The 23815-nt window shown below is 43.8% G+C and overlaps 1 protein-coding gene across 3 annotated transcripts in view; it reads left to right on the top strand.

The window, feature by feature from the left end:
* DAAM2 (dishevelled associated activator of morphogenesis 2) overlaps nucleotides 1–23815 on the top strand; it is a 126429-nt gene that overhangs the window by 60333 nt on the left and 42281 nt on the right. For all 3 annotated transcript variants that reach the window (XM_032409878.1, XM_032409877.1, XM_032409876.1), the window contains 5 exons: nucleotides 10979–11205; nucleotides 16884–16973; nucleotides 19927–20001; nucleotides 20451–20545; nucleotides 23472–23805. In XM_032409878.1, the coding sequence (XP_032265769.1) occupies nucleotides 11038–11205; nucleotides 16884–16973; nucleotides 19927–20001; nucleotides 20451–20545; nucleotides 23472–23805 (762 nt within the window). In that variant the 5' untranslated portion in view covers nucleotides 10979–11037. Of the gene's footprint in view, nucleotides 1–10978; nucleotides 11206–16883; nucleotides 16974–19926; nucleotides 20002–20450; nucleotides 20546–23471; nucleotides 23806–23815 lie in introns of those variants that run through there.

Here is a 23815-nt window from a genome sequence, read left to right as displayed (position 1 = left end):
CCACTCCAGCAACCCTCAGTTTGTTTCCTGAGATTAAGAATTCCTCATATCAGTGAGGTCATATGATACATGTCTTTCTCCGATTGACTTATTTCGCTCAGCAAAACACCCTCCAGTTCCATCCACGTCATTGCAAATGGCAAGATCTCATTCCTTTTGATGGCTGCATAATATTCCATTGTATATATATACCACCTCTTCTTTATCCATTCATCTGTCGATGGACATCTTGGCTCTTTCCACAGTTTGGCTATTGTGGACATTGCTGCTATAAACATCGGGGTGCATGTACCCCTTCGGATCCCTACATTTGTATCTTTGGGGTAAATACCCAGTAGTGCAATTGCTGGATCGTACGGTAGCTCTATTTTCAACTTTTTGAGGAACCTCCATACTGTTTTCCAGAGTGGCTGCACCAGCTTGCATTCCCACCAGCAGTGTAGGAGGGTTCCCCTTTCTCTGCATCCCCGCCAACATCTGTCGTTTCCTGACTTGTTAATTTTAGCCATTCTGATTGGTGTGAGGTGGTATCTCATTGAGGTTTTGATTTGGATTTCCCTGATGCCAAGCGATATTGAACACTTTTTCATGTGTCTGTTGGCCATTTAGATGTCTTCTTTGGAAAAATGTCTGTTCATGTCTTCTGCCCATTTCTTGATTGGATTCTTTGTTCTTTGGGTGTTGAGTTTGATAAGTTCTTTATAGATTTTGGATACTAGCCCTTTATCTGATATGTCATTTGCAAATATCTTCTCCCATTCTGTCGGTTGTCTTTTGGTTTTGTTGACTGTTTCTTTTGCTGTGCAAAAGTTTTTTATCTTGTCCCAATAGTTCATTTTTGCCCTTGCTTCCCTTGCCTTTGGCGATGTTTCTAGGAAGAAGTTGCTGTGGCTGAGGTCGAAGAGGTTGCTGCCTGTGTTCTCCTTTAGGATTTTGATGGACTCCTGTCTCACATTGAGGTCTTTCGACCATTTGGAGTCTATTTTTGTGTGTGGTGTAAGGAAATGGTCCAGTTTCATTCTTCTGCATGTGGCTGTCCAATTTTCCCAACACCATTTGTTGAAGAGACTGTCATTTTTCCATTGGACATTCTTTCCTGCTTTGTCAAAGATTAGTTGACCATAGAGTTGAGGGTCCATTTCTGGGCTCTCTGTTCTGTTCCATTGATCTATGTGTCTGTTTTTGTGCCAGTACCATACTGTCTTGATGATGACAGCTTTGTAATAGAGCTGGAAGTCCGGAATTGTGATGCTGCCAGCTTTGCTTTTCTTTTTCAACCTTCCTCTGGCTATTCGGGGTCTTTTCTGGTTCCATACAAATTTTAGGATTATTTGTTCCATTTCTTTTAAAAAAGTGGATGATATTTTGATGGGCATTGCATTGAATGTGTAGATTGCTCTAGGTAGCATTGACATCTTCACAATATTTGTTCTTCCAATCCATGAGCATGGAACGTTTTTCCATTTCTTTGTGTCTTCCTCAATTTCTTTCATGAGTATTTTATAGTTTTCTGAGTACAGATCCTTTGCCTCTTTGGTTAGATTTATTCCTAGGTATCTTAAGGTTTTGGGTGCAATTGTAAATGGGATCGACTCCTTAATTTCTCTTTCTTCTGACTTGTTGTTGGTGTATAGGAATGCCACTGACTTCTGTGCATTGATTTTCTATCCTGCCACTTTACTGAATTCCTGTATGAGTTCTAGCAGTTTTGAGGTGGAGTCTTTTGGGTTTTCCACATAAAGTATCATATCATCTGCAAAGAGTGAGAGTTTGACTTCTTCTTTGCCGATTTGGATGCCTTTGATTTCTTTTTGTTGTCTGATTGCTGTGGCTAGGACTTCTAATGCTATGTTGAATAGCAGTGGTGATAGTGGACAACCCTGCCGCGTTCCTGACTTTAGGGGGAAAGCTCTCAGTTTTTCCCCATTGAGAATGATATTCGCTGTAGGTTTTTCATAGATGGCTTTTATGATATTGAGGTATGTACCCTCTATGCCTATACTCTGAAGAGTTTTGATCAAGAAAGGATGCTGTACTTTGTCAAATGCTTTTTCTGCATCTATTGAGAGGATCCTATGATTCTTGTTCTTTCTTCTGTTAATGTATTGTATCATGTTGATTGATTTGCAGATGTTGAACCAACCTTGCAGCCCAGGGATAAATCCCACTTAGTCGTGGTGAATAATCCTTTTAACGTACTGTTGGACCATATTGGCTAGAATTTTGGTGAGAATTTTTGCATTCATGTTCATCAGGGATATTGGTCTGTAATTCTCCTTTTTGATGGGGTCTTTGTCTGGTTTTGGGATCAAGGTAATGCTGGCCTCATAAAATGAGTTTGGAAGTTTTCCTTCCATTTCTATTTTTTGGAACAGTTTCAGAAGGATAGGTATTAATTCTTCTTGAAATGTTTGGTAGAATTCCCCTGGGAAGCCATCTGGCCCTGGGCTTTTGTTTGTTGGGAGATTTTTGATGACTGCTTCAATTTCCTTAGTGGTTATAGGTCTGTTCAGGTTTTCTGTTTCTTCCTGGTTCAGTTTTGGTAGTTGATACATCTCTAGGAATGCATTCATTTCTTCCAGGTTATCTAATTTGCTGGCATAGAGTTGCTCATAATATGTTCTAATAATTGTTTGTATTTCTTTGGTGTTGGTTGTGATCTCTCCTCTTTCAGTCATGATTTTGTTGATTTGGGTCAGTTCTATTTTCTTTTTGATAAGTCTGGCCAGGGGTTTATCAATCTTGTTAATTCTTTAAAAAAACCAGCTCCTAGTTTCGTTGATCTGTTCTACTGTTCTTTTGGTTTCTATTTCATTGATTTCTGCTCTGATCTTTATTATTTCTCTTCTCCTGCTGGGTTTAGGCTTTATTTGCTGTTCTTTCTCCAGCTCCTTTAGGTGTAGGGTTAGGTTGTGTACTTGAGACCTTTCTTGTTTCTTGAGAAAGGCTTGTATTGCTATATACTTGCCTCTTAGGACTGCCTTTGCTGCATCCCAAAGATTTTGAACAGTTGTGTTTTCATTTTCATCGGTTTCCATGAATTTTTTTAATTCTTCTTTAATTTCCTGGTTGACCCATTCATTCTTTAGTAGGATGCTCTTTAGCCTCCATGTATTTGAGTTCTTTCTGACTTTCCTCTTGTGACTGAGTTCTAGTTTCAAAGCATTGTGGTCTGAAAATAGGCAGGGAATGATCCCAATCTTTTGGTACTGGCTGAGACCTGATTTATGACCTAGGATGTGATCGATTCTGAAGAATGTTCCATGGGCACTAGAGAAGAATGTGTATTCTGTTGCTTTCGGATGGAATGTTCTGAATATGTCTGTGAAGTCCATTTGGTCCAGTGTGTCATTTAAAGTCTTTATTTCCTTGTTGATCTTTTGCTTAGATGATCTGTCCATTTCAGTGAGGGGGGTGTTAAAGTCCCCCACTATTATTGTATTGTTGTCGATGTGTTTCTTTGCTTTTGTTATTAATTGCCTTATATAATTGGCTGCTCCCATGTTAGGGGCATAGATATTTACAACTGTTAGATCTTAGTGTTGGATAGACCCTTTTAGTAGGATATAGTGTCCTTTTATTACAGTCTTTGGTTTAAAATCTAATTTGTCTGATACAAGGATTGCCACCCCAGCTTTCTTTTGGTGTCCATTAGCATGGTAAATGGTTTTCTTCCCCCTCACTTTCAATCTGGGGGTGTCTTTGGGTCTAAAATGAGTCTCTTGCAGACAGCATATCAATGGGTCTTGTTTTTTTATCCAGTCTGAGAGCCTGTGTCTTTTCATTGGGGCATTTAGCCCATTTACATTCAGGGTAACTATTGAAAGATATGAATTTAGTGCCATTGTATTGCCTGTAAGGTGACTGTTACTGTATATTGTCTGTGTTCCTTTCTGGTCTATGTCACTTTTAGGCTCTCTCTTTGCTTAGAGGACCCCTTTCAAGATTTCTTGTAGGGCTGGTTTCGTGTTTGCAAATTCCTTTAGTTTTTGTTTGTCCTGGAAGCTTTTTATCTCTCCTTCTATTTTCAATGACAGCCTAGCTGGATATAGTATTCTTGGCTGCATATTTTTCTCATTTAGTGCTCTGAATATATCCTGCCAGTCCTTTCTGGCCTGCCAGGTCTCTGTGGATAAGTCTGTTGCCAATCTAATGTTTCTACCATTGTAGGTTACATATCTCTTCTTCTGAGCTGCTTTCAGGATTTTCTTTTTGTCTCTGAGACTCATAAGTTTTACTATTAGATGTCGGGGTGTTGACCTATTTTTACTGATTTTGAGAGGGGTTCTCTGTGCCTCCTGGATTTTGATGCCTGTTTCCTTCCCCAAATTAGGGAAGTTCTCTGCTATGATTTGCTCCAATATACCTTCTGCCCTTCTCTCTCTTTCTTCTTCTTCTGGGATCCCAATTATTCTAATGTTGTTTTGTCTTATGGTATATCTTATCTCTCGAATTCTGCCCTCGTGATCCAGTAGTTGTTTATCTCTCTTTTTCTCAGCTTCTTTATTTTCCATCATTTGGTCTTCTATATCACTGATTCTTTCTTCTGCCTTGTTTATCCTAGCAGTTAGTGCCCCCATTTTTGATTGCACCTCATTAATAGCCTTTTCGATTTCGACTTGGTTAGATTTTAGTTCTTTTATTTCTCCAGAAAGGGTTTCTCTAATAACTTCCATGCTTTTTCAAGCCCAGCTAGTATCTTTAAAGTAATGATTCTGAACTCTTGATCTGACATCATACTAATGTCCGTATTGAGTAGGTCCCTGGCAGTTGGTACTACCTCTTGTTCTTTTTGTTGAGGTGATTTTTTTCCATCTTGTCATTTTGTCCAGAGGAGAGTAGATGAATGAGAGAACAAAATGTTAGCAGGGTAACAACGTCCCCAGAAAATATACTCTAAACAAATCAGAAAAGACCTGAAGTTGGGGGAAAAGAAAGGGAAAGAAAGAAAAAAGGAAAAGAAAAAAAGAAAAAGAAAAAGTTAAAAACAAAGAAAAACAGAACAAAACAAAAAACCAGAATATGATCAAATATGATCAGGCTGGTGCATAGATCAGTGCCACACACTAGATTTGGGGTGTATTTTGGTCTGTTAGAAGAAAGTGCCTCCCAAAATTTTAAAGAAAGAAAAACTTATATATGTACAAAAATAAGGGTTGATATGATGAAGGGATGGAGTATGACTGTAAAGATGAAAATTATAAAGAATTTTATAAAAGAAATTGATAAGATGTTGTTTGAAAAAAGAAAGAAGAGGATTTAAAAAAAAAAAAAAGGAAAAAAAAGGGGAGAGAATGTGATCAGGCAGGAGACTAGAACAAAGCCATACACTAGAGATTTAGGGTTTATTTTGATCTGTTAGAAGAAACTGTATCTCAAAATTTTAAAGAGAGAACAACTTATATATATATGCCAAAAATAAGGGTAACTACTATGAAGGGATAGAATATGACTCTAAAAATGAAAAATAAAAATGTTTTTTTAAAAAGGGATTGATAAGATGTTGGTTGAAAAAGGGAAAAAGAAAAATTCAAAAAAAAAAAAAAAAGACAGTTAAAAAAAAATTAACTTTGAAAGACTAAAGAATCATGGTAAAAAAGCCATGGATTCTATGTGCAGTATTCCCTTAGCGCTGGAGTTCTGCTGTTCTCATTGATGGGTAAACTTGGTCTTGGCTGGCTGTTCTCGCTGATCTTCTGGGGGAGGGGCCTGTTGCTGTGCTTCCCAAATGTCTTTGCCGGAGGTGGAATTGCCCCGCCCTTGCCGGGCCAGGCTAAGTAATCTGCTCGGGTTTGCTCTCGGGAGTTTTGTTCCCTGCAAGCTTTCCGTACAGCTTTGGAGGATGGGAAGGAAAATGGTGGTCTCCCAATCTCCACCTGGAGGAGCTGAGAACTTGGGGCCCCACTCCTCAGTACACCCCCAGAGAAAAGCAGTCAATCACTCCCGTCTCCCTGGTCTCCGGGTGCACTCCGTGTTCACTCAGCCTGTGACTGAGTGTTTCTATCTCTGGCACCCGACCCCGTGTGGAGTCTCCAAACCCAGCAGATCCCTGCAGTGTGCTCCTGCGCCGTTCCTCCCGGGGGAGGAAGGGGAGTCTCCCCGGATCTGCCGCTTGTTGGGTCCCTGCTGGAGGAATAGTGGCCCGACTGTGCCGTGGATCACGGTTTATGGCAACCCTGAGCTGAGAGCCCACTCCTCGGCTCCGTCTCTGCAGCCCGATTCCCCGCTCCAATACCTGGGAGCTCTGCCGCACTCAGGCATCCCTGGTCTTTCTGTGACCCCGAGGGTCCTGAGACCACACTGTCCCACGAGGGTTCCACCCCCCACTTAGCCACTGGAGCGACGTCCCTCAGCGGAGCAGACTTCTAAAAGTTCTGATTTTGTGCTCCGGGGCTCTATCACTTGCCAGAAGCAGCGGACGGAGGCCCCCTCCCCCGCCATCTATCCTCCCGAATATCGCCTCGGATTCACTTCTCCACACGTCCTACCTTCCAGAAAGTGGTCGCTTTTCTGTTCAGAGAGTTGTTGCTATTCTTTTCTTCGATCTCCTGTTGAGTTTGTAGGTGTTCAGAATGGTTTGATCCCTATCCAGCTGAATTCCTGGGACCAGACGAAATCCAGGTCTCCTACTCCGCCATCTTGCTCTGCCCCCCAAGCTGGGTGGCTTCTTAAATCAGGCTGGGCAGATTCCTACAATGCCAGGTCTCAGTGGTCCCAGCTGTGCCTGGAAAGGGCTTGTGGTTGCAGGCTCTGTCTGGGCAGGGTAAGTGTTGCCTGGCTGGGCAATAATGATAACGAAGTCACAACAGCAGTGCTGGCCTCCTTTAGAGAATGCCCAGTGTGCTCTGACATCTTATCTACATAACTGCTCTGACTCTTCACTGAAGCCCACCGAGGAAGGTGCTGTGATTATCTTGGTGTCATAGAACCTGAGGCTCTGAGAAATGTGCTTCAGGTCACCCAGCTGGGAAGGGAAAGCCAGAAGTCAAATCCCAGTCGTCTGACTTGGAAAATTGCTGGGGTGAAGGAGCCCTAAGAATAGGATGGGCGAGAAATGGGGGCAGAACCCTTCCTCCTCACAGTGGAGAAGAAGGAAGTCTTCAGGATCTCTGTAACCCTCTTCCGGCCTGGACAGCATCTTCAGGACTGGAGATAGTTCTAAACTAAGCTGCAGAGATTGGTCTTCTCTGGTGGAGAGAAGTAATGGGGGTGGGGGGCGGGCTGGGGCAAGATGGGGAAAGGGGCTGCTGACGTGGGAAGACGAGCTCTAGACCTTAGCTTGAACATTGGAGTCTTGGGTTTCAATCCCAGCTCTGTCCCTAGCTGTGTGACCTCAGAAAAGACCTTTCCTCTTTTGACCTCAATTTTCTGATCTATGCTGTAAAGCTACATGGGTTCCAGCTGAGACCCTGTGGTTTTAGTCTTCGATGTTCAAGTGGGGCACTAACAGACTTTAGAAAGGGTCATTGGGAGTAGGGCACCCTCAGGAACATCAGCATAGTGGGGAGCTGTCAAACAGGCAACCCCTTAAAAGGGCAAATATGCAGCACTACCCCTGGTGCTCAGGCTCTTCTCTGTGGGGACGGTGCTTCCTGTTTGGAAGGTCAGTATCTCCATCTCCCATCCTCCTGAGGCCACACCACCTCACTTCCTGTACTCAGAGAAGATGTTAAAACATATATAATGACAAGTATGGCATGGCACCGAGCAATCAGAGCAGTCATGGCTGTAAACAGCTGGTGTGAGACTGTAACAGGGTATACCAACTGTATGCCCATCCTGCCCCCAACTCCTGATTGTTCCTAGGAAGTCTGGCTCAAGAGCTGAAGAGCAAAGACAGACAAGGATGGAGACTAGGGAGCAAAAAGTTGAGGAGGTGAAGGCAGGAAGCAAGTTCACAGGTCCTCCCAAACATCAGCTCGTCCCTCCCCCGAACACCATCATACTGTCAACTCAGCCTCACTGTGGCCTCTGGGAGAGTCCTCATGCTTTGTGCCCTGAAAAAAACAGCCTCTCCACCAGCTGCAGCTGCATATTGGAGGCTGAAGAAACAAAGGGGACTTGGTCTGTACTCTGCAGCATTATCCCAAACTTGACAATGGAGAGGTGACCCCCAGGGTGGTTGACCCCAATCTGCCTGCAGAATTGGTGCTTTACTAAGCCTGATAGTCAGAGACCAGGGCTTTGTCTCACCCACTCTTGGCTACTGGCTATCAAGTCCCATGGAAAACCCCAAAAGCTTCCTTTCCTCTTTCATTTTCCTCAGCTCCCAGCCTATTTTAGGTCTTTGCCACCATGTACCAGGATTGCTGAGTTAGCCCACTGGCTTCTTCCCCCATCCCCAGACTCAGGGCTGTTGCCTTATTCCCTATAAAGGTTCCTGATTGCTTATCAACTCCTAGGAGTTAGAGATTTCAATTAATATTTCTTGACTGATTGACAAGGGCCTGTCTTTTCCATGAGCACAGGCCATTTCCCAATTGACCAAGAAATACTTATTGAGCACCACTAAGTGCAGGGCATTTTATTAGCCATAGAAATGGGAGGGGTATCAAAGAAGCAGGAAGCATGGCCCCTGCCCTCAGGAAGTCTTCACTATACCTGTGGAGAGCCAATATATAAACACATAAAAGATATAAACACAAAAAAGATAACCAATAATACAAGACCACTTCAGTGTATTAACTGAGGCTCTCCTGGGTCTATTAAAAAGCCTGTCACAAAGTTTATAAAGAAAGATAAAATGGAGCCAGTAAAAAAGCTCTAGAATGACAATTAAAATGAATCATGACTTATAGGAGAGGCCTGATCAGATTAGACTGTTACTAGCTAGATTGTTAGGGTTTAGGAAATAAAGCATTGTTCTCCAGAAGTTACCTAGGGTTCACTAGGAGCAAGTTATGACACATTTATCTTTTTCTGATAAGGTTCTAGAGCTCCATTCTGAGGTATGCCTTAGATTTGGTATATCTCCCCCCAAATTCCACAAGGCTTCAGGAAAAATCTCCTATAGTGTCTTTATAGAAAAGAGGGCTAGATAAGAGCATGGGTTCATGGATTCTAAGATGGTTGAAGGACTGTTCCCTGAGAGTGTTGATTACTAGTTCTTTGGCATTCCCAGATGAGGTAGCTATGTCATCTGGGTCTGTCTATACCTTTGTTGTGGTCAACACATTTAGCAATGGTATGGGTAAAGACCATGGGTATATTCTGAACATTTCTGTTAATGACCAAATCTAGGAGAAATAGCTTAGAGTCAAGACTCAAAAGTATCTTGACCCCTTGTGGCTATGCATACCAAAGCATTGAAAGAAGAAACATAAAGAGATATTTGTACACCCATGCTCATAGTAGCATTATTCATAATAACCAAAAGGAGGAAGTAACCCAAGTGTCCATTTATAGGTGAATGGATAAACAAAATGTATATAAATACAGAAGACTATTATTCAGCCTTAAAAAGAAAGGAAATTCTGACACATGCTATAACATGTATTAACCTTAAAGACATTATTTTAAGTGAAATAAGCCAGTCACAAAAGGACAAATGCTGTATGATTCTACTCCTATGATTCTACTCATACTGCTATTTAGAGTAGTCAAAATCATAGAGACAGAAAGTAAAGTGGTAGTCGCCAGGGGCTTGGGGGAGACGGAAATGAGAAATTATTGTTTAATGAGTACAGAGTTTCTATTTTGCAAGATGAAAAAATTTTGGAGATAGATGGTAAGGATGGTTGCACAGTAATGTGAATGCATGTAATGAACTATACACATAAAAATGGTTAAAATGATAAATTTTGTGTTATGTGTATTTTATAATTAAAAAAATCCTGACCCCAGACCTGTGATAATAATAGAGAAAAAGGCAGAATCCTTTTTATGTTAAAAAAAAAAATTAAGATATACAAATACTGAATGAGGAGAACATGGCTGGGCAGCAGTGTTGTGGGTAAGCTCTCCTGAACCCACCCAGGTTATCTGAAAGCACATTTAGGAACCAGTAGTGGTCAAGGGTGGTTTTAACCCTTTTGGGAGGCCTATGTGCAGGTAGTTAGGCTTTATCTAGAAGCTATGTGGCATCAACGACTGGGGCTGGCCAGTGTTTCTTCCCAAGCCGGGGCACCATTGAATGAGGCTCTCCCAGTGGCAAGCTAAAAACTTAACCCTTTCTGTTACAATGACCACTCAACTGTTGGGTGTTCCTGAGTTTTGGTCTCTGGCCAAAGTGGTGTCTTCTGTTCTTGGTTGGTATGGAAAACAAATCTGACCAGATTTCCTTCAGTATTGACTGAACACTGTTCCAATGATCAGCCCCATTTCCTCTCAGGATTCACTCTGATGACTCCCCCAGGTTACCTCTCCTTCTAGATAGATGGGTGGTGAGCCCATGTCCTATTGATATTTCATATTCATTCAAACATGCTTGGCACAACAGACTGGACAGAAAGCCCTGCGAGTCTCTGAAGACTTCTATCCTCTACTCCCCAGGAGTCATGCCATAAAATTAGCTTGCTACCTCTCCTGCCAGCCTACTTCAACCCTTCCCTCCCCACTGGATGAAACCTTTAAACCAGGCATCTGTACACCTTAAAATGAATCTAGTGACTGAGTTGGCCCTGCTGAAAATGGCTCTGCTAGAGTGCAGGGAATAGGATACCCATCTGTACAATCATGGAGAAGGTGCAATTCACGTTCTGTGACTACCGCCTTCCTCTGTTCTCTGGGGGCATGGAAGGAGAATCTGAAAATGTCTGTGGCAGGAAACACTGGAGGGCATGATGGGGAGGGAATCCTCCAGGTGGAAGGAGCTGGAGGGAACAGAAAGAAGCTGTGAAAGAAGGGAGGGCGGGCCTGATTGTTGGGTTGAGGGCTCCTAACAGTTCGGCAAAGAAGTTATGGTAGCTCAGTGACCACTGTCCCTGCCTACCTGGCTGCCATTGCCTGACCACTCTGTGCTGTCTGTTCTCCTGTCCAGATCACGATGAGGACCTAGGGCATCTGCCAGCTGACTATCCCCCCTGGCCTGGAGTGACCATGGCCCCCCGCAAGAGGAGCCGCCATGGCCTGGGCTTCTTGTGCTGCTTTGGGGGCAGCGGCCTCCCTGAGATCAACCTCCGAGACAACCACCCTCTGCAGTATATGGAGTTTTCAAGTCCTATCCCGAACCAAGAGGAGCTCAATGTCCGCTTCGCAGAGCTGGTGGTCAGTAAGGGGACAAGGAAGGGAGAGTGTTGACAACAGGAAGAGGGATTCTGGAGCAGACAGAGCAGGACAGAGGGCGGGGACCTATGTGCTGGGATCTCTACCTATGAAACTCTGCTTGGGGCGAGGGTGGGCCCACCAGGACAATGCAGATGTGAGGGAGAAAAAAGTCATTTACTGGTGTGGATACCATGAAATATGTCCCCAGAAGAATGGACCTACCTCATATCTCCAAGGGATTCTAGACCTCATGGTACAGCAGTTAATCCATCATGAAAGAAAGAGGTCCAGGCTTTTGTGAAATAAGGCAGTGAGGCGCTTCAAAGAATACCAGAACACTTGACACCTTTCTCTCTTCTGCTCTCTGGAACTTCCCTGGGATTCCTTCACCTCATACAGGAACAAGGGACAGAGTGGTGTTCTGTAGGCAGATACCAGGTCCTCATAGCAGGGGATGATTGACTAGAAATATGGAGGTAGAGATGTCCATATTGCACCTGGCTCAGGCCTGGTTCAGGGCTGGTGATTATATCCCATGTCTAGCTTATGGCAGGTGGATGCTCTGTCTTTTACACTGGTAGCAGCTCTTCCTGACTATGTGATGCCCATTCAGACTAGAGCAGCACTACACCTTTGTGAGAACCACTCACAAAGTGAGTATGTCAAATTATACCCTGACCACAAAGAGAACAGGAAAGAAGCATGATTCCTCTTCTTGGAGGTCTGGTGGTGAGACAAAGCAAAGGAGACTCTCAGATCAAGGATGTAGGACCCATGCCCAGGACTCAGGGCTGAACCCTGTATAGAGTGATAAGCACAAATTCATCTACCCCTAGCTCTTGGTCATTCATTCTCGTGGTTGGCCAGTAGTCAAGCCAGCAGAGAAAAAATGCTATGTGATTTGAAATGGGATTTCATATTTGAATTGGATAATGAGTTATGATTAAGGCAATCTAGCTTTCCAAATAACTGGACCACTATAAGATAAGACCATGCAGGTTATGCAAAAAAGTTATCCACCTTCCTTGTCACATCAGGCTCAGGGACACTCATTGTTGTTTCTGAACTCAGGTTCAGGAAACCCTCATCCTTTCCTCAGGATGGAGCATGGATGGGAGAGAACAAAGTGTTTACTAATATACAATGACATTTGGAACCTGATTGGTGTTAGTACTACTAGGATCTGTTTTGTTTTGTTTTTTTTAATTCAGAATACTGCTGACATCAAATGTGTTGGTTTTCCACCCCACACAATTCCCTAGTTCATTGCAGACATCCACTAGTGTCCTACAACTTAACTCCATGCTGACATTAACTACCCAGAGTTAATACAGACCCTACAGAAGAAGGGCTCAGATCCACAAGACGGCCCCCCACCCAGACACCAGCCAGAAGTCATAGGTCCCGTGTTACCCACACTTCAGAGAGATTTGGCTACAAGTCGGGAGTTCCCATGATCCTCTCCTCAGGTTGGATAATTTGCTAGAATGGCTCACAGAATATAAGGAAAGACTTCACTTACTACTCCCAGTTCATTATAAAGGATATTACAAAGAATACAAATGAACAGCCAGATGAAGGGGTACATTGGGTAAGGTCCAGAAGGGTAAGGGTCCTGTCCCAAGCACAGGTGCTTCTGTCCTGTGGAGTTTGTGTGCACCATCTCCCCAACATGTGAATGTGGTCACCAACCCCAAGGCCCTCTGAACCTTGTCCCTTAGAGGTTTTTATAGAGGTTTCATCATGTAGGTATGATAGGTTTTTAACTTCACCTTCAGTCTTTCTTCTCTCTCCAGAGTTTGAGAAGTGGGGCTGAAAATTCTAGGCTTCTGATCAAGGCTTAATCTTTCTGGTGACCAGCCCTGTGAAGGTATCCAGGGTCCCACCAGAGTTGCTTCACTGGAAGAACAGAGGCTCCTGCCACCCAGAAAATTCCAAGGGATTTAGGAGCCCTGTGTCAGAAACAAAAGATGCTCCTGTCAATTTTATCACTCATAAAATTCCAAGGAATTTGGGAACTTTATGCTATGAACTGGGAACAAAGATAAAAAATATATTTCTTATATTATCACAGCATGGACATTTTCTTGAACAGAGCACATGAGTTTTGAAAGAAGGACAGGAAGAAAAATGTTCCTTTCCTTGGCCCTTTTATTCCACAAGTATTTATTGAGCATCTTTAGTGGGCAGGACTCCTTACAAAGTACTTTGACAAAAGCAAGGATGAGGGGGCACCTGGGTGGCTCAGTCATTAAGTGTCTGCCTTCAGCTCAGGTTATGATCCCAGGGTCCTGGGATCGAGCACCGCATGGGGCTCCCTGCTCAGTGGGAAGTCTGCTTCTCCCTCTCCCACTCCCTCCACCCCCCCCCCGCTTGTGTTCCCTCTCTTGCTGTCTCTCTCTGTCAAATAAATAAATAAAATATTAAAAAAAAAAAAAAGGATGAGTCACACAAGTCTTGTCTGCAAGGAGACTAGCATCAGCAAACAAACTGAGCAAACTAACATTGAGCCAGTTTTGAGCAAACAAATGAAAAATATTCCTTGAGAACCTGCTGTGTGCTGGGCCCTATGCGGGTCCCAGGGATTTAGTGATGAACCAAAAGGCACAGTCTCTGCCTCCAAGGACGTAAAATCTAATAGAGAAGACTGATCTTGAACAGTAATGACAAGTGTAGTTAGTGTTTGGAAAGGGAACATTCATGGGCCTGTGGCAATGTCTAGCAGGGAGTTTAATTTTCAACTGAGGGTCACAATGGTCCCCCTGAAGAGTGACATTTCCACTGAGATCCAAAGGCAGTGTGATGGCTGGAGAAGTGAATGGGGTTGCAGAGCAATGAGAGAGGGTTGTCCCCAATAGGAGAAGCAGCATATGTGAGAGTCTCCAGTCAGAAAAGAGCTGGGCCGTTAGGGGTTCACCATGGAAGATCAGAGTAACAGGATTTCATACACAATCTTAAGGGTGATAGAAAGTCACCAAAGCAGGATGGTCTTCAAAAGACCATTCAGGGTACTCTATTGAAGAAGAATTATGGGTAGAACATTAAGAGGGTTTTAATGCAATCCAAGCTAGGGAGAATGGTGGCTTGGATTAAATGTCATTAGTGAGGATGGAGAGGACAGATTGAAAAGCTATTTAGGAGGAAATATAGGACTTGTTGGGCTTGGAGAGTGAATAGGAATCAGGGAACACCCAGGTTTCTGATATGAGGAACTGAGTGGATGTTGGGGCCCTGTAAAAGACAGGAAATGCCAGAGGAAACTCAGGTTTAGAGAACTGGGATGATGAACTTAGTTTGCATATTCTCTCTGTGCATCAATCTCCACATCTATAAAATGGGTTGTTGTAAGTTTATTGAGTAAACATTAAGCACTTAGAACAGTGCCTGGTGCATAGTGATACTACATAAATGTGTGAGGTACCTGAGGGACATCAAAATAGATAAGCACAGGGGGCAGTTTTGTCCCAGGGTCTGGAGCTCAGGAAACTGGTGGGCTAGAGGAACAGGTTTGAGAGAGTTTGGGGTAGTAACAGTCCTTGGGAATGGCTGAGAAGTCTTTACTAGGGAAGCATACAGGAAGGAGACACCAGGACCCCTGAGGGACTTCAACATTTGATGGTAGGAGAGAAGACAAGAAGACATCAAGGGAGCCTAAGATGAACATAGAGCAAAGCAAGAGGGATTGCCAGAGAGTGTGGTTGTTGCAGAAACCCAGGGAGATTCAATAAGGAGTGAATGGTCTGCAGTTAGTCATAGGCTACCTGGGCTGAGCCAAATCACCAAGAAATACCCATTGATTTAGTGACAGAGACCACTGGTGAGAAAAGACAAGTGCGTAAGTAACCAGAATCCAAGTTTGAATGTAACTGCTCTGGAGTTCAGGAGGGGAAAGATGGTCTTACCTGGGAATGGCTATGAAAGCCTTGCTGGAAGAGGCTGACCTTGAGCCTGGGTAAATTAGACCAGGGCCCATGGGGTGGGTGGTCAGGGAGGGTAGTCCAGGTAGAACTAACTGTATAAGCAAAAGAAGAAGAGATGCAGTTTGCCCTAGGAAGCGTAAGGTACATATATCTCTATTATTTCTTTGATTTCTGTCTCTGACCATGGAAAGGAAATACTCTAGAAACTTCAAGTGGGGCTCTGGGAATCTTAATTGAGGATGTTACTGGGATATGTAGAGAGTGATTCTAGGGAAGAACCTTTGTTTAGCGTTAGATCTGTAGGAGTCTTTAGTTCCAAAGGCAGATGAACTGATGGGTATTGCTTCAAATTATCTTTGTATGTGCTGTCCGAGATGAAAGCTATAGTCACTTGGGGCTGCTGCATATTTGAGATGTGGCTGGTCTGAACTGAGAAGAGCTATAAGGGTGAAATATACACCATATTTTGATGACTTACATTCTTTATATTCTTTTTTTTCAAACTCACAAATTTTTCTATTGATTACATGTTGAAATGATTATATTTTAGATATTTTGGGTTAAATGAAATATTAAATTTAACTTCACCAATTCCTTCTTAATTTTTACTATGACTAGAAATTTTTTAAAAATACATTTGGCTCACATTATATTCACATTATAGTTCTATTGGACAGTTCTAATCTAAGTAAAGGAAAGTCTTCAATGTTCTCCCTTAAAAGTATAGGGAAAAGAGATACTGACATTTAAGACCCTTATACTTTTTTAGATATTACTTTCACTGTTTATCATTTTTGAAAAGAAAGATTATTAATAGTATACTTTATTGTCTTAATGTGAGTATTGCTTTTTTTTAAAAAAAGAAAACTCTCACAATAATTGAGTCGAAAAGCAGGCTACATTTCTTGTGGCCCATCTATTTCTTTGATGAGCTTTGGCATAGCTCATGAATCACAGGAGGAAAGTCTTCAATAAGAGAGGTTTTAGAGGCCATCTAATGCAGCCAAACCTTCAGTGACTCTCCTAGAACAACCCTAAATTTGATGACATCAGAACTACCCAATTATACTCCTTGGGAAGTGTGGATTAGTGTGGTGGAGCCCCCAGCCTCGTGTGGGTGGAGGAGCTACCTCTGACAGGCACACCTCCATGGGAAGCAGATCAGAACCTCCCTTTCCATGGCATACTCTTCTTGCCAGGAGAGTTGTACAGCTTGTTCTCACCAGCTTTTCTCACCCTGTGCTAAGAACAGGCCAAGGTTGAGGGGAGCCAGAGAATTTCTGGGGGAGAAACTCAAAGGGCAGGGAGACTTGCAGGATGGGGCAGAAACTAGATCTGTAGACTGAGTGCTTTGTCAGGCCTTGACTTACGACGCTGACAAGCTTAAGAAGGACAAGGGAAAGAAGAGCAGAAACCCTGGGCAAGACAGTTAGGAACTAGCAAAGCAATGCAGGAAGGAGATGGGCAGGGAACAGGGAGCCTGGAGGAGGAGAGCAGATTTGTAGAGACAAGTGGGAGTGGACAGGAAGTAAGGGAAGCATGGATAGAAGCAGCCCAGGCTTGGGTCAATGTAAGGGAATGGGGGTGGGGGTGTAGGGCTGTATTTCTAGCAGAAGAATTGCCCTATCATACTTTGATACTCTCTGGAGGGAGACAGTAGGCTGAGGGATAGGTTTGGGGAAATTGCGATTTCCTGTAGCACTGAATATTCTAATGTCAACCATCTTTGGGTTTCAGACATATTTCTTGCCTTTGCAGGATGAATTGGATCTCACCGACAAAAACCGAGAGGCTGTGTTTGCACTGCCTCCAGAGAAGAAATGGCAGATCTACTGCAGCAAGAAGAAGGTGCCATGTCTGACCCCTTCCACTGCCACCTCAGGGTCCCCAGCCTGGCACAGCTCTTGCCTCTATGCTTTCTCGCTCATTCAACAGATATTTATTATATACCAGTGTCGTTCTAGGTGTCAGTGGCATGAATAAATCAGGACCAAAAATTCCCTGCTCTCATGGAGCTGACAGGGAAAGAGATTCTGGTTTTCAAAGATCCTTGTTGCAGGTGCCCACTGGGCTCCCGGAGTGGGGCTGGGTCCAGGAGATACCAAGATGATAAGTCTATACTCCCTTCCCGTGCCTGCCTGGAGGGCATGTTGTCCTGTGCCATACCCAAGGGCAGCTTTGTGTTGTAAGGACTGTTTGGGGCAGGGGTGGCCTCTTCTGGATCTTTGGCCCCCACCCGTCCCAGGCTCGGCCTCACAGGGCAGCAGGTATATCAAGGTCACACACCAGTCCCCGTTCTCCCCACCCTCTCCTCCCTCTCTTCTCCTTCATTAAGAGATGTCGTCAGTCTCCCAACTATGGTCTTCCTTAGGAAGGGGTGTGCCAGGCTCCAGCTGGGGCTTTATTAGTTCTTGTCTCTTCCCCTCTGCTTCCCTTGGTCTTCCTCCATATCTGTGTGTCTCTTACACATCTTTCTGTCTGTATCTCTCTTGCCCCCCTTCTATTTTAGCCTTTCTCTTTCTTGGCCCATCTTCCTTGTCTCCCCTCCACCCTCCAATTTTTCAAACTAACAGCTTTTTCCTTTGACCTCAGAGTATAGGAGTTTGGGAGTTAGGACCCAGTTATTTCTGCATCAGAGGCTTGGACCTACTCCCCACTGGGAGAAGACAGGCAGGTCTGGGGCAGTTCTGAGCTGTTGCTCCTTCATGTTCCCTGAGCTTATTTGTTCATGGTTCTTTTCTTCTTCTTCTCACCCAGGGTATTTGTCTCAGCTGGGGTTCCACGACCTTATAAAATTGGAGGATTAGAATGTTATACCATTCTAGAGTTGGAAGGAGCTGAGAAGCAATTCAGTCTTAGTCCTTTCTTCTGCATATGAAGCAAGGACAGCCTAGAGAGGCAGTGGACTCACCCAAAGGTCCCAGCCAATCATAGCCAGTGGCTGCACCACTGCTAAAACCCAGGCATGCTGAAGTCCAAGAGCCTGTGGTAAGATGCAGGGGCTGTGCACACTAGTCTAGTATACTTGATGCACATCTATTAGGCGCCTGCAGAATACTATGTGCTGTGTTCAGGACTCTCATTGTGAGAAAGATGATCTTGAAAAAGTTCAAGTCATAGGAGGGAGGGAGGGAGTACAAAATTAACTTCAGGAGTAGTTAATCCTGTCTCATGCTTCTCCACTTTCCAAACTGATTTACTATGGAGTTCCTGTAAATTGATCTCTTACACAACTAAAATAAAAAAAAAATACTGAAATGTAAGGATATCTTGTTCTACCTTCCAAACCAGATTACACGTAATCTCCCCCCACACTTTCACATACCCCTCTCTTGCCATGTGGTGCTTCCTCTGTTTGTAACATCTTCCTCACCTGTCTTAGCTTCAGTAATCTTTAATAACTCTGTCCTCTCCGAGCCCCCCTCATGGGCCTTCTGTGTTAGATGCCCCCACCCTGGGCTTCCACAGCCCACTATAGATAGTTCGACCATAAAGCATTTGTCACCCTACTCTGACGCTAGACTATTCTATGGAAGACAGAGACTGACTTTTTGCTCAGTACTTTCAGGGCTCAGTACAGTGATTGGCATGTAGTAGGTGCTCATTTAATGGATATGAAATGGAGAAATGATGAGCTGGCAAAGACAGGAAAATATATATTTGATGGTGCATTTGTTTTTGGTTCTGTGATCCCCTCCCCAAGGTCAGAAGATAGAATTGGGGAGTTTCAGTCATGAAGAGTTAACATATAGCCATGTGAAATCACAAAGACCAAATGAAGGCAGCTTTCCCACTGGTCTAAAATTTGGATTTTGTGAAACAAAATTGTGAAGCTAGTAGATATAGCTGAGGGAGGCAGGGCAAAGTCCAGGTCACCTGGCAGACAGGTAGTTTGTCAGCAAGGTTCTGGAAGAGGAGTTTTTGTGCAGATTTGAAAGCAGGAGATTAGCAGAAGGCAGGTGAAGGGGAACATCCAAATGGGGCAGGGACAGGAAGGAGCAGGGTGTATATAATGCCCAGAAGTAGAGTCACTGGCTGAAGGAGAGGGCTAAATCTTCAATCAACATTAATATTTATTCAACTCTCATTGTCTTTGCCCATCCCTGGGGAGGAATTGAGGCTTTCCCTTGGAACCTGAGGATTGGGCCAAAGGCCCTGTCCTCTGGGCTCTGCCTCCCAGCTACACCGAGTCCTCCTGAGTCTTTCCAATACCCAGGGCTTGGGAGTCTCTTTCTGTCTTTTAGTGAAGTTACTATTCACTGAGTGCCTACCATGTGCCAAAGAACTGCACCAAATGCTTTATATCAGTGCTTCTCAAGCAATCTGAGAGAAAAACCAAGTTTTTAAAATTTCAAACTGTCAAAAACCAATACTTTTGTAAAATACAATGAGAATGGTATTAGAAAGTAAAATTTGAAAAACCAGATGTATAAAATATATGCACAGATTTTTATTAGGTTCAACAGACATAAAATTATATTTTATTAAGAAGCAAACAAAGAGGGAACAGATATAACAGGAAAAAAAGAATTTATTTTTAATTATATATATTGTTCATTGAAAGTGCATATACCTGTGTGATTCCTGCCCATGTCATTGGCCGGTCACAAGAGTCAGTGTTCACTATCTGCATTTTTACCAAGGAAGAAATGGAAGCCTGGAGAGATTTTGTAACTTCCTCAAAGTTATCCCTGTCTGGGTGGGGCTGGAAAGTGAATCTGCTGACATGGAATGAAGCTCAGGACCTCAGGCATGGGCCTATCTTGCCAGGTGGTCCATACAGTCTTTCTTCCTGTTCCAGGAGCAGGAGGACCCCAACAAGCTGGCGACCAGCTGGCCTGACTATTACATCGACCGCATCAACTCTATGGCTGCCGTGAGCAATGGCTTCTCCCCTGCCCTCACCCCACCTGGAAAAGCCATGGGGGAGATTGATCATCCCGCATCTTTCCCTGGACTTCACACCCCCTCACTGGGGATCAGCAGCTTTCCAGTTATTCCTGAGATTTTTAAAACATAATCCCTCCCTTCTCTGTGTGACTCTAGAGGCCCCCAACCATATGGACGTTTATTAGCCATTTGTATCTCACACAGTCTTGGGAAACAGGCCGAGCCAATAATTCTCCCATTCCACAGATGAGGAAAGTGAAGTCTGGGACTGGAACCTGGGTCTTCTCAGAATCTGACCCTCTTAGTGAACCATTCCTTGAGGCTCCACCTTTCCTGAGTCAAGGGTGGCTCCTGGGTCCCACCTGGGCTGGGGGATGCAGGGAGCTGGGGCTCAGGCAGCCCAGCAGGACCTCCGCCCCTTTCCACCTACCTCAGATGCAGAGTCTGTATGCCTTTGATGAGGAAGAGACGGAGATGAGGAACCAAGTTGTGGAAGACCTGAAGACAGCTCTCCGGACACAGCCCATGAGGTGACTCATTGTGTTTCCCCTTCCCACTTCCTTCCACACCCCTTCACTTGCTAGTCCCCCTCAACTTCCTGAAGCTTCACCCAATGCTCTGCTCCCATCCCAGTCCCCTTGCCAGCTCCATCCCCCCACCACCACATCCCCTAGAGTTCCCTGCACTCTGCTCCACTTCCTGCCTCCTACAACCCCTTTCTCTGAGGAGCTGGGAGGCTGCCAGAGGATGGGCATGTGGGGGACCAAGGCAGAGAGCAGAGGAATGTGACATAAACCTCAGGTCCTGAAGTGCTATCTGAGCAGAAATTGAGGGCAGGTATTTGTTTTTCTTGGGAGAACGAAATGGCAGGGAAGGTGGCCTTAGGGACAAGGTGTGTAAGAAAGAGCTCTGAGAATTAATTCCCCCGGCCAGGGAGGAGGGCAGCGTGGAGAAGAGATACTCCAGCCACTAGGGGGAGATGTGGTGTCTGTGGATGAGATTCCACCACCTAGAGGAGGAGTGATGCAGGCCAGGAAAAGGGGATGATTTTGAGAAGGACACTTCCCCCTTCCCAGGCCATACTGCGCAAAGGTCCAAAATGGGCCAAGAGCCACAGCTTCTCCTCGTGCCTGGGAGCTGGCTTGTAGCTCCTTGTGGGAGCCAACTGTTAAATTTTCAGCAGTTTTGTAAGCTGCTTGTTAAACATAGCTATGATTAGAATATAAGTTATATAAACTTAAAACTAAATAAATCATACTAAAAACAAAAGTAATAAATACTTGAAACTTTTCACTCCCTAATTACTTAATGTTCTTACTACATTTTAGTTTTATGTATGCTCTTGACTGTTACATATGCTCTTGAGTTTATATTCATTGTATATACATGGTGGAAATACAGCTGACCCTGAACAAGGTGGGTGTTAGGGGTGTCAACCCCCATGCAGTCGAAAATCTGCATATAACTTTTGACTCTCCCAAAACTTAACTGCTAACAATCTATCGTTGACCAGCAGCCTTACCAATAACATAAACAGTTGATTAACCCATATTTTATATGTTATATGTATTATATTCTGTATTCTTACAACAAGGTAAGCTAGAGAAAAGAAACTGTTAAGAAAATCATAAGGAAAATCTATTCATAGTATTCATAGTAAGCTAGAGAAAAGAAACTGTTAAGAAAATCATAAGGAAAATCTATTCATAGTATTCTTGTGTTTATTGAAAAACTTCCCATATAAGTGGACCTGAACAGTTCAAACTCATGTTATTCAAGGATCATCTGTACTATAAATGTTACACCTCTTCCCAACTCCACGTTCAATGATGTCACATTGATAGCTTGAAATCAGCTATGCTGGGCATATTTATACTGTGGAAATTGGCAAACACTGCAATCAGGCCTTTTTTTCTTTCTTCAGAGAGCCAGTTGTTAAATGTTTACCAGCATACTGGTCTGCCTGTGTGTGTGTGTGTGTGTGTGTGTGTGTGTGTGTGTGGTTTGGGCTGAGCTCTCTACTTTGGGAGCCTGGAACTAGAGCCTCAGGAGAATGGGAGCACCTTAATCCCGTGTGGTTCAGGGGGTGGGGGGCTTGTAGGAAGGGGGTGCAGGAAGGATGAGGACATCGAGGAGAAGGGTTGAGGGAAGTTTGCCAGGTTTGTCTCCCACTTCAATTTACTTTTCTTTCCCTTAATAAAATTCTGATTATAAAAGTTACACATAGTCATGGTGGAAATTCTGCAGAATACAGAAAAGCATATAATAGAAACAAATAATACCTATTTTAAAGACTTAATTTTAGAGTATATTTCATTTTGTAGACATATTTGTATAATAATATGGAAATACACAAATACACTTGGGACCAAATGTATTCACTATATGCGATGGTTCCCTCAGCTCCATTTATGACATTTCCTTAGATCGTTACTGTTTTACGAAATTCAGTGTTCTAAGCCTCTCTCTGTGTATGCATGTGTGAAGGTGCATGTGCCATGGATGACTTTGGCACCAGATGAAACCTACTGACTGCTTATCAGAATGATATTTTTAAATAATAAAATAGATAAGATGAAAAATAAACCAATTAAATTGAAATGCAGTTACCAAATATGAAACATTTGTGAGATAACAATTAATGTGCTTTTTTAAGCCTTAAGCAGAAGGAACTAGCAACCACCATGATTTTGAAGTGCTGGTGAGTGGAAGTGATAGTCTGCGACACCTGTAGCAGCTATAATTTGATATGAAAATAGCTGATTTCTTTGGGTGACAAAGTCACAGGTTCTGCTATTACCACTGTAGTTTATTGCCCACATTCATCATACGAATAAATGATACATTTCAGGTAGAGGTTACCAAAAATAAAAGTGTAACGTTTTTTTCCCCATCCGAGTTCACAGACCCCTGCAAGTTATCCATGACCCCTTAGGGGAACACAGACTCCAGGTTAAGAACCCCTGAGCTAAATGGTTTTTGATGCTTCCTGTTAATATTCAAGATAGCTATTTTCTTAAGGATCACTTGAAGAGCGCCTTCCCCAGCCTTGGTCCCATGACTCAGTGACCCCTGGTGACCCCCCTGTCTGGAAGTCCACTTTGTCTTCTGACATCTCTCTGGAGATGAATTTTCAGGTTTAACAGCCATTATAATTACAGTATAATTGTAGTAATAATTACTGCAATCATTCTCTTCATGCGTACACCATCACAGCTATGCAACTGACAGTCAGTGGCCTGCAAATGCATGATATTTAAGGTGCAAATAAGGCATGAGTCTCCTGCGAGGGTGATAGGATTTCAATGCCTTAGATAAACTCACTAAATGAACCAAGTGGCTGCTATAGGTGGGACACGGTGTTATACAGGTCCTGGGGTAACTATTTGCAAAGTGTATACAGAATAATAGGCAAATTCAGGATACCTGTTGTGCTAATGGCGCTGGCCTGGACAGGTTTGTGACACGCTTCATTGAGCTGGAGGGTTTGACCTGTCTGCTGAATTTCCTCCGGAGCATGGACCACGCCACCTGCGAAAGTCGCATCCACACCTCCCTCATTGGTTGCATCAAGGCTCTGATGAACAACTCCCAGGGGCGAGCGCATGTGCTGGCACAGCCCGAGGCCATCAGCACCATTGCACAGAGTCTGCGCACAGAGAACAGCAAGACCAAGGTGGCCGTGCTGGAGATCCTGGGTGCCGTGTGCTTGGTGCCTGGCGGCCACAAGAAGGTGCTGCAGGCCATGCTCCACTACCAGGTGTACGCAGCTGAGCGGACACGCTTTCAGGTGAGGGGGT

Source organism: Phoca vitulina, unplaced genomic scaffold (assembly GCF_004348235.1).
Source record: "Phoca vitulina isolate PV1807 unplaced genomic scaffold, GSC_HSeal_1.0 scaffold11, whole genome shotgun sequence".
NCBI classification, from domain to species: domain Eukaryota; kingdom Metazoa; phylum Chordata; class Mammalia; order Carnivora; family Phocidae; genus Phoca; species Phoca vitulina.
This window is presented reverse-complemented; position numbering and strand designations above follow the sequence as displayed.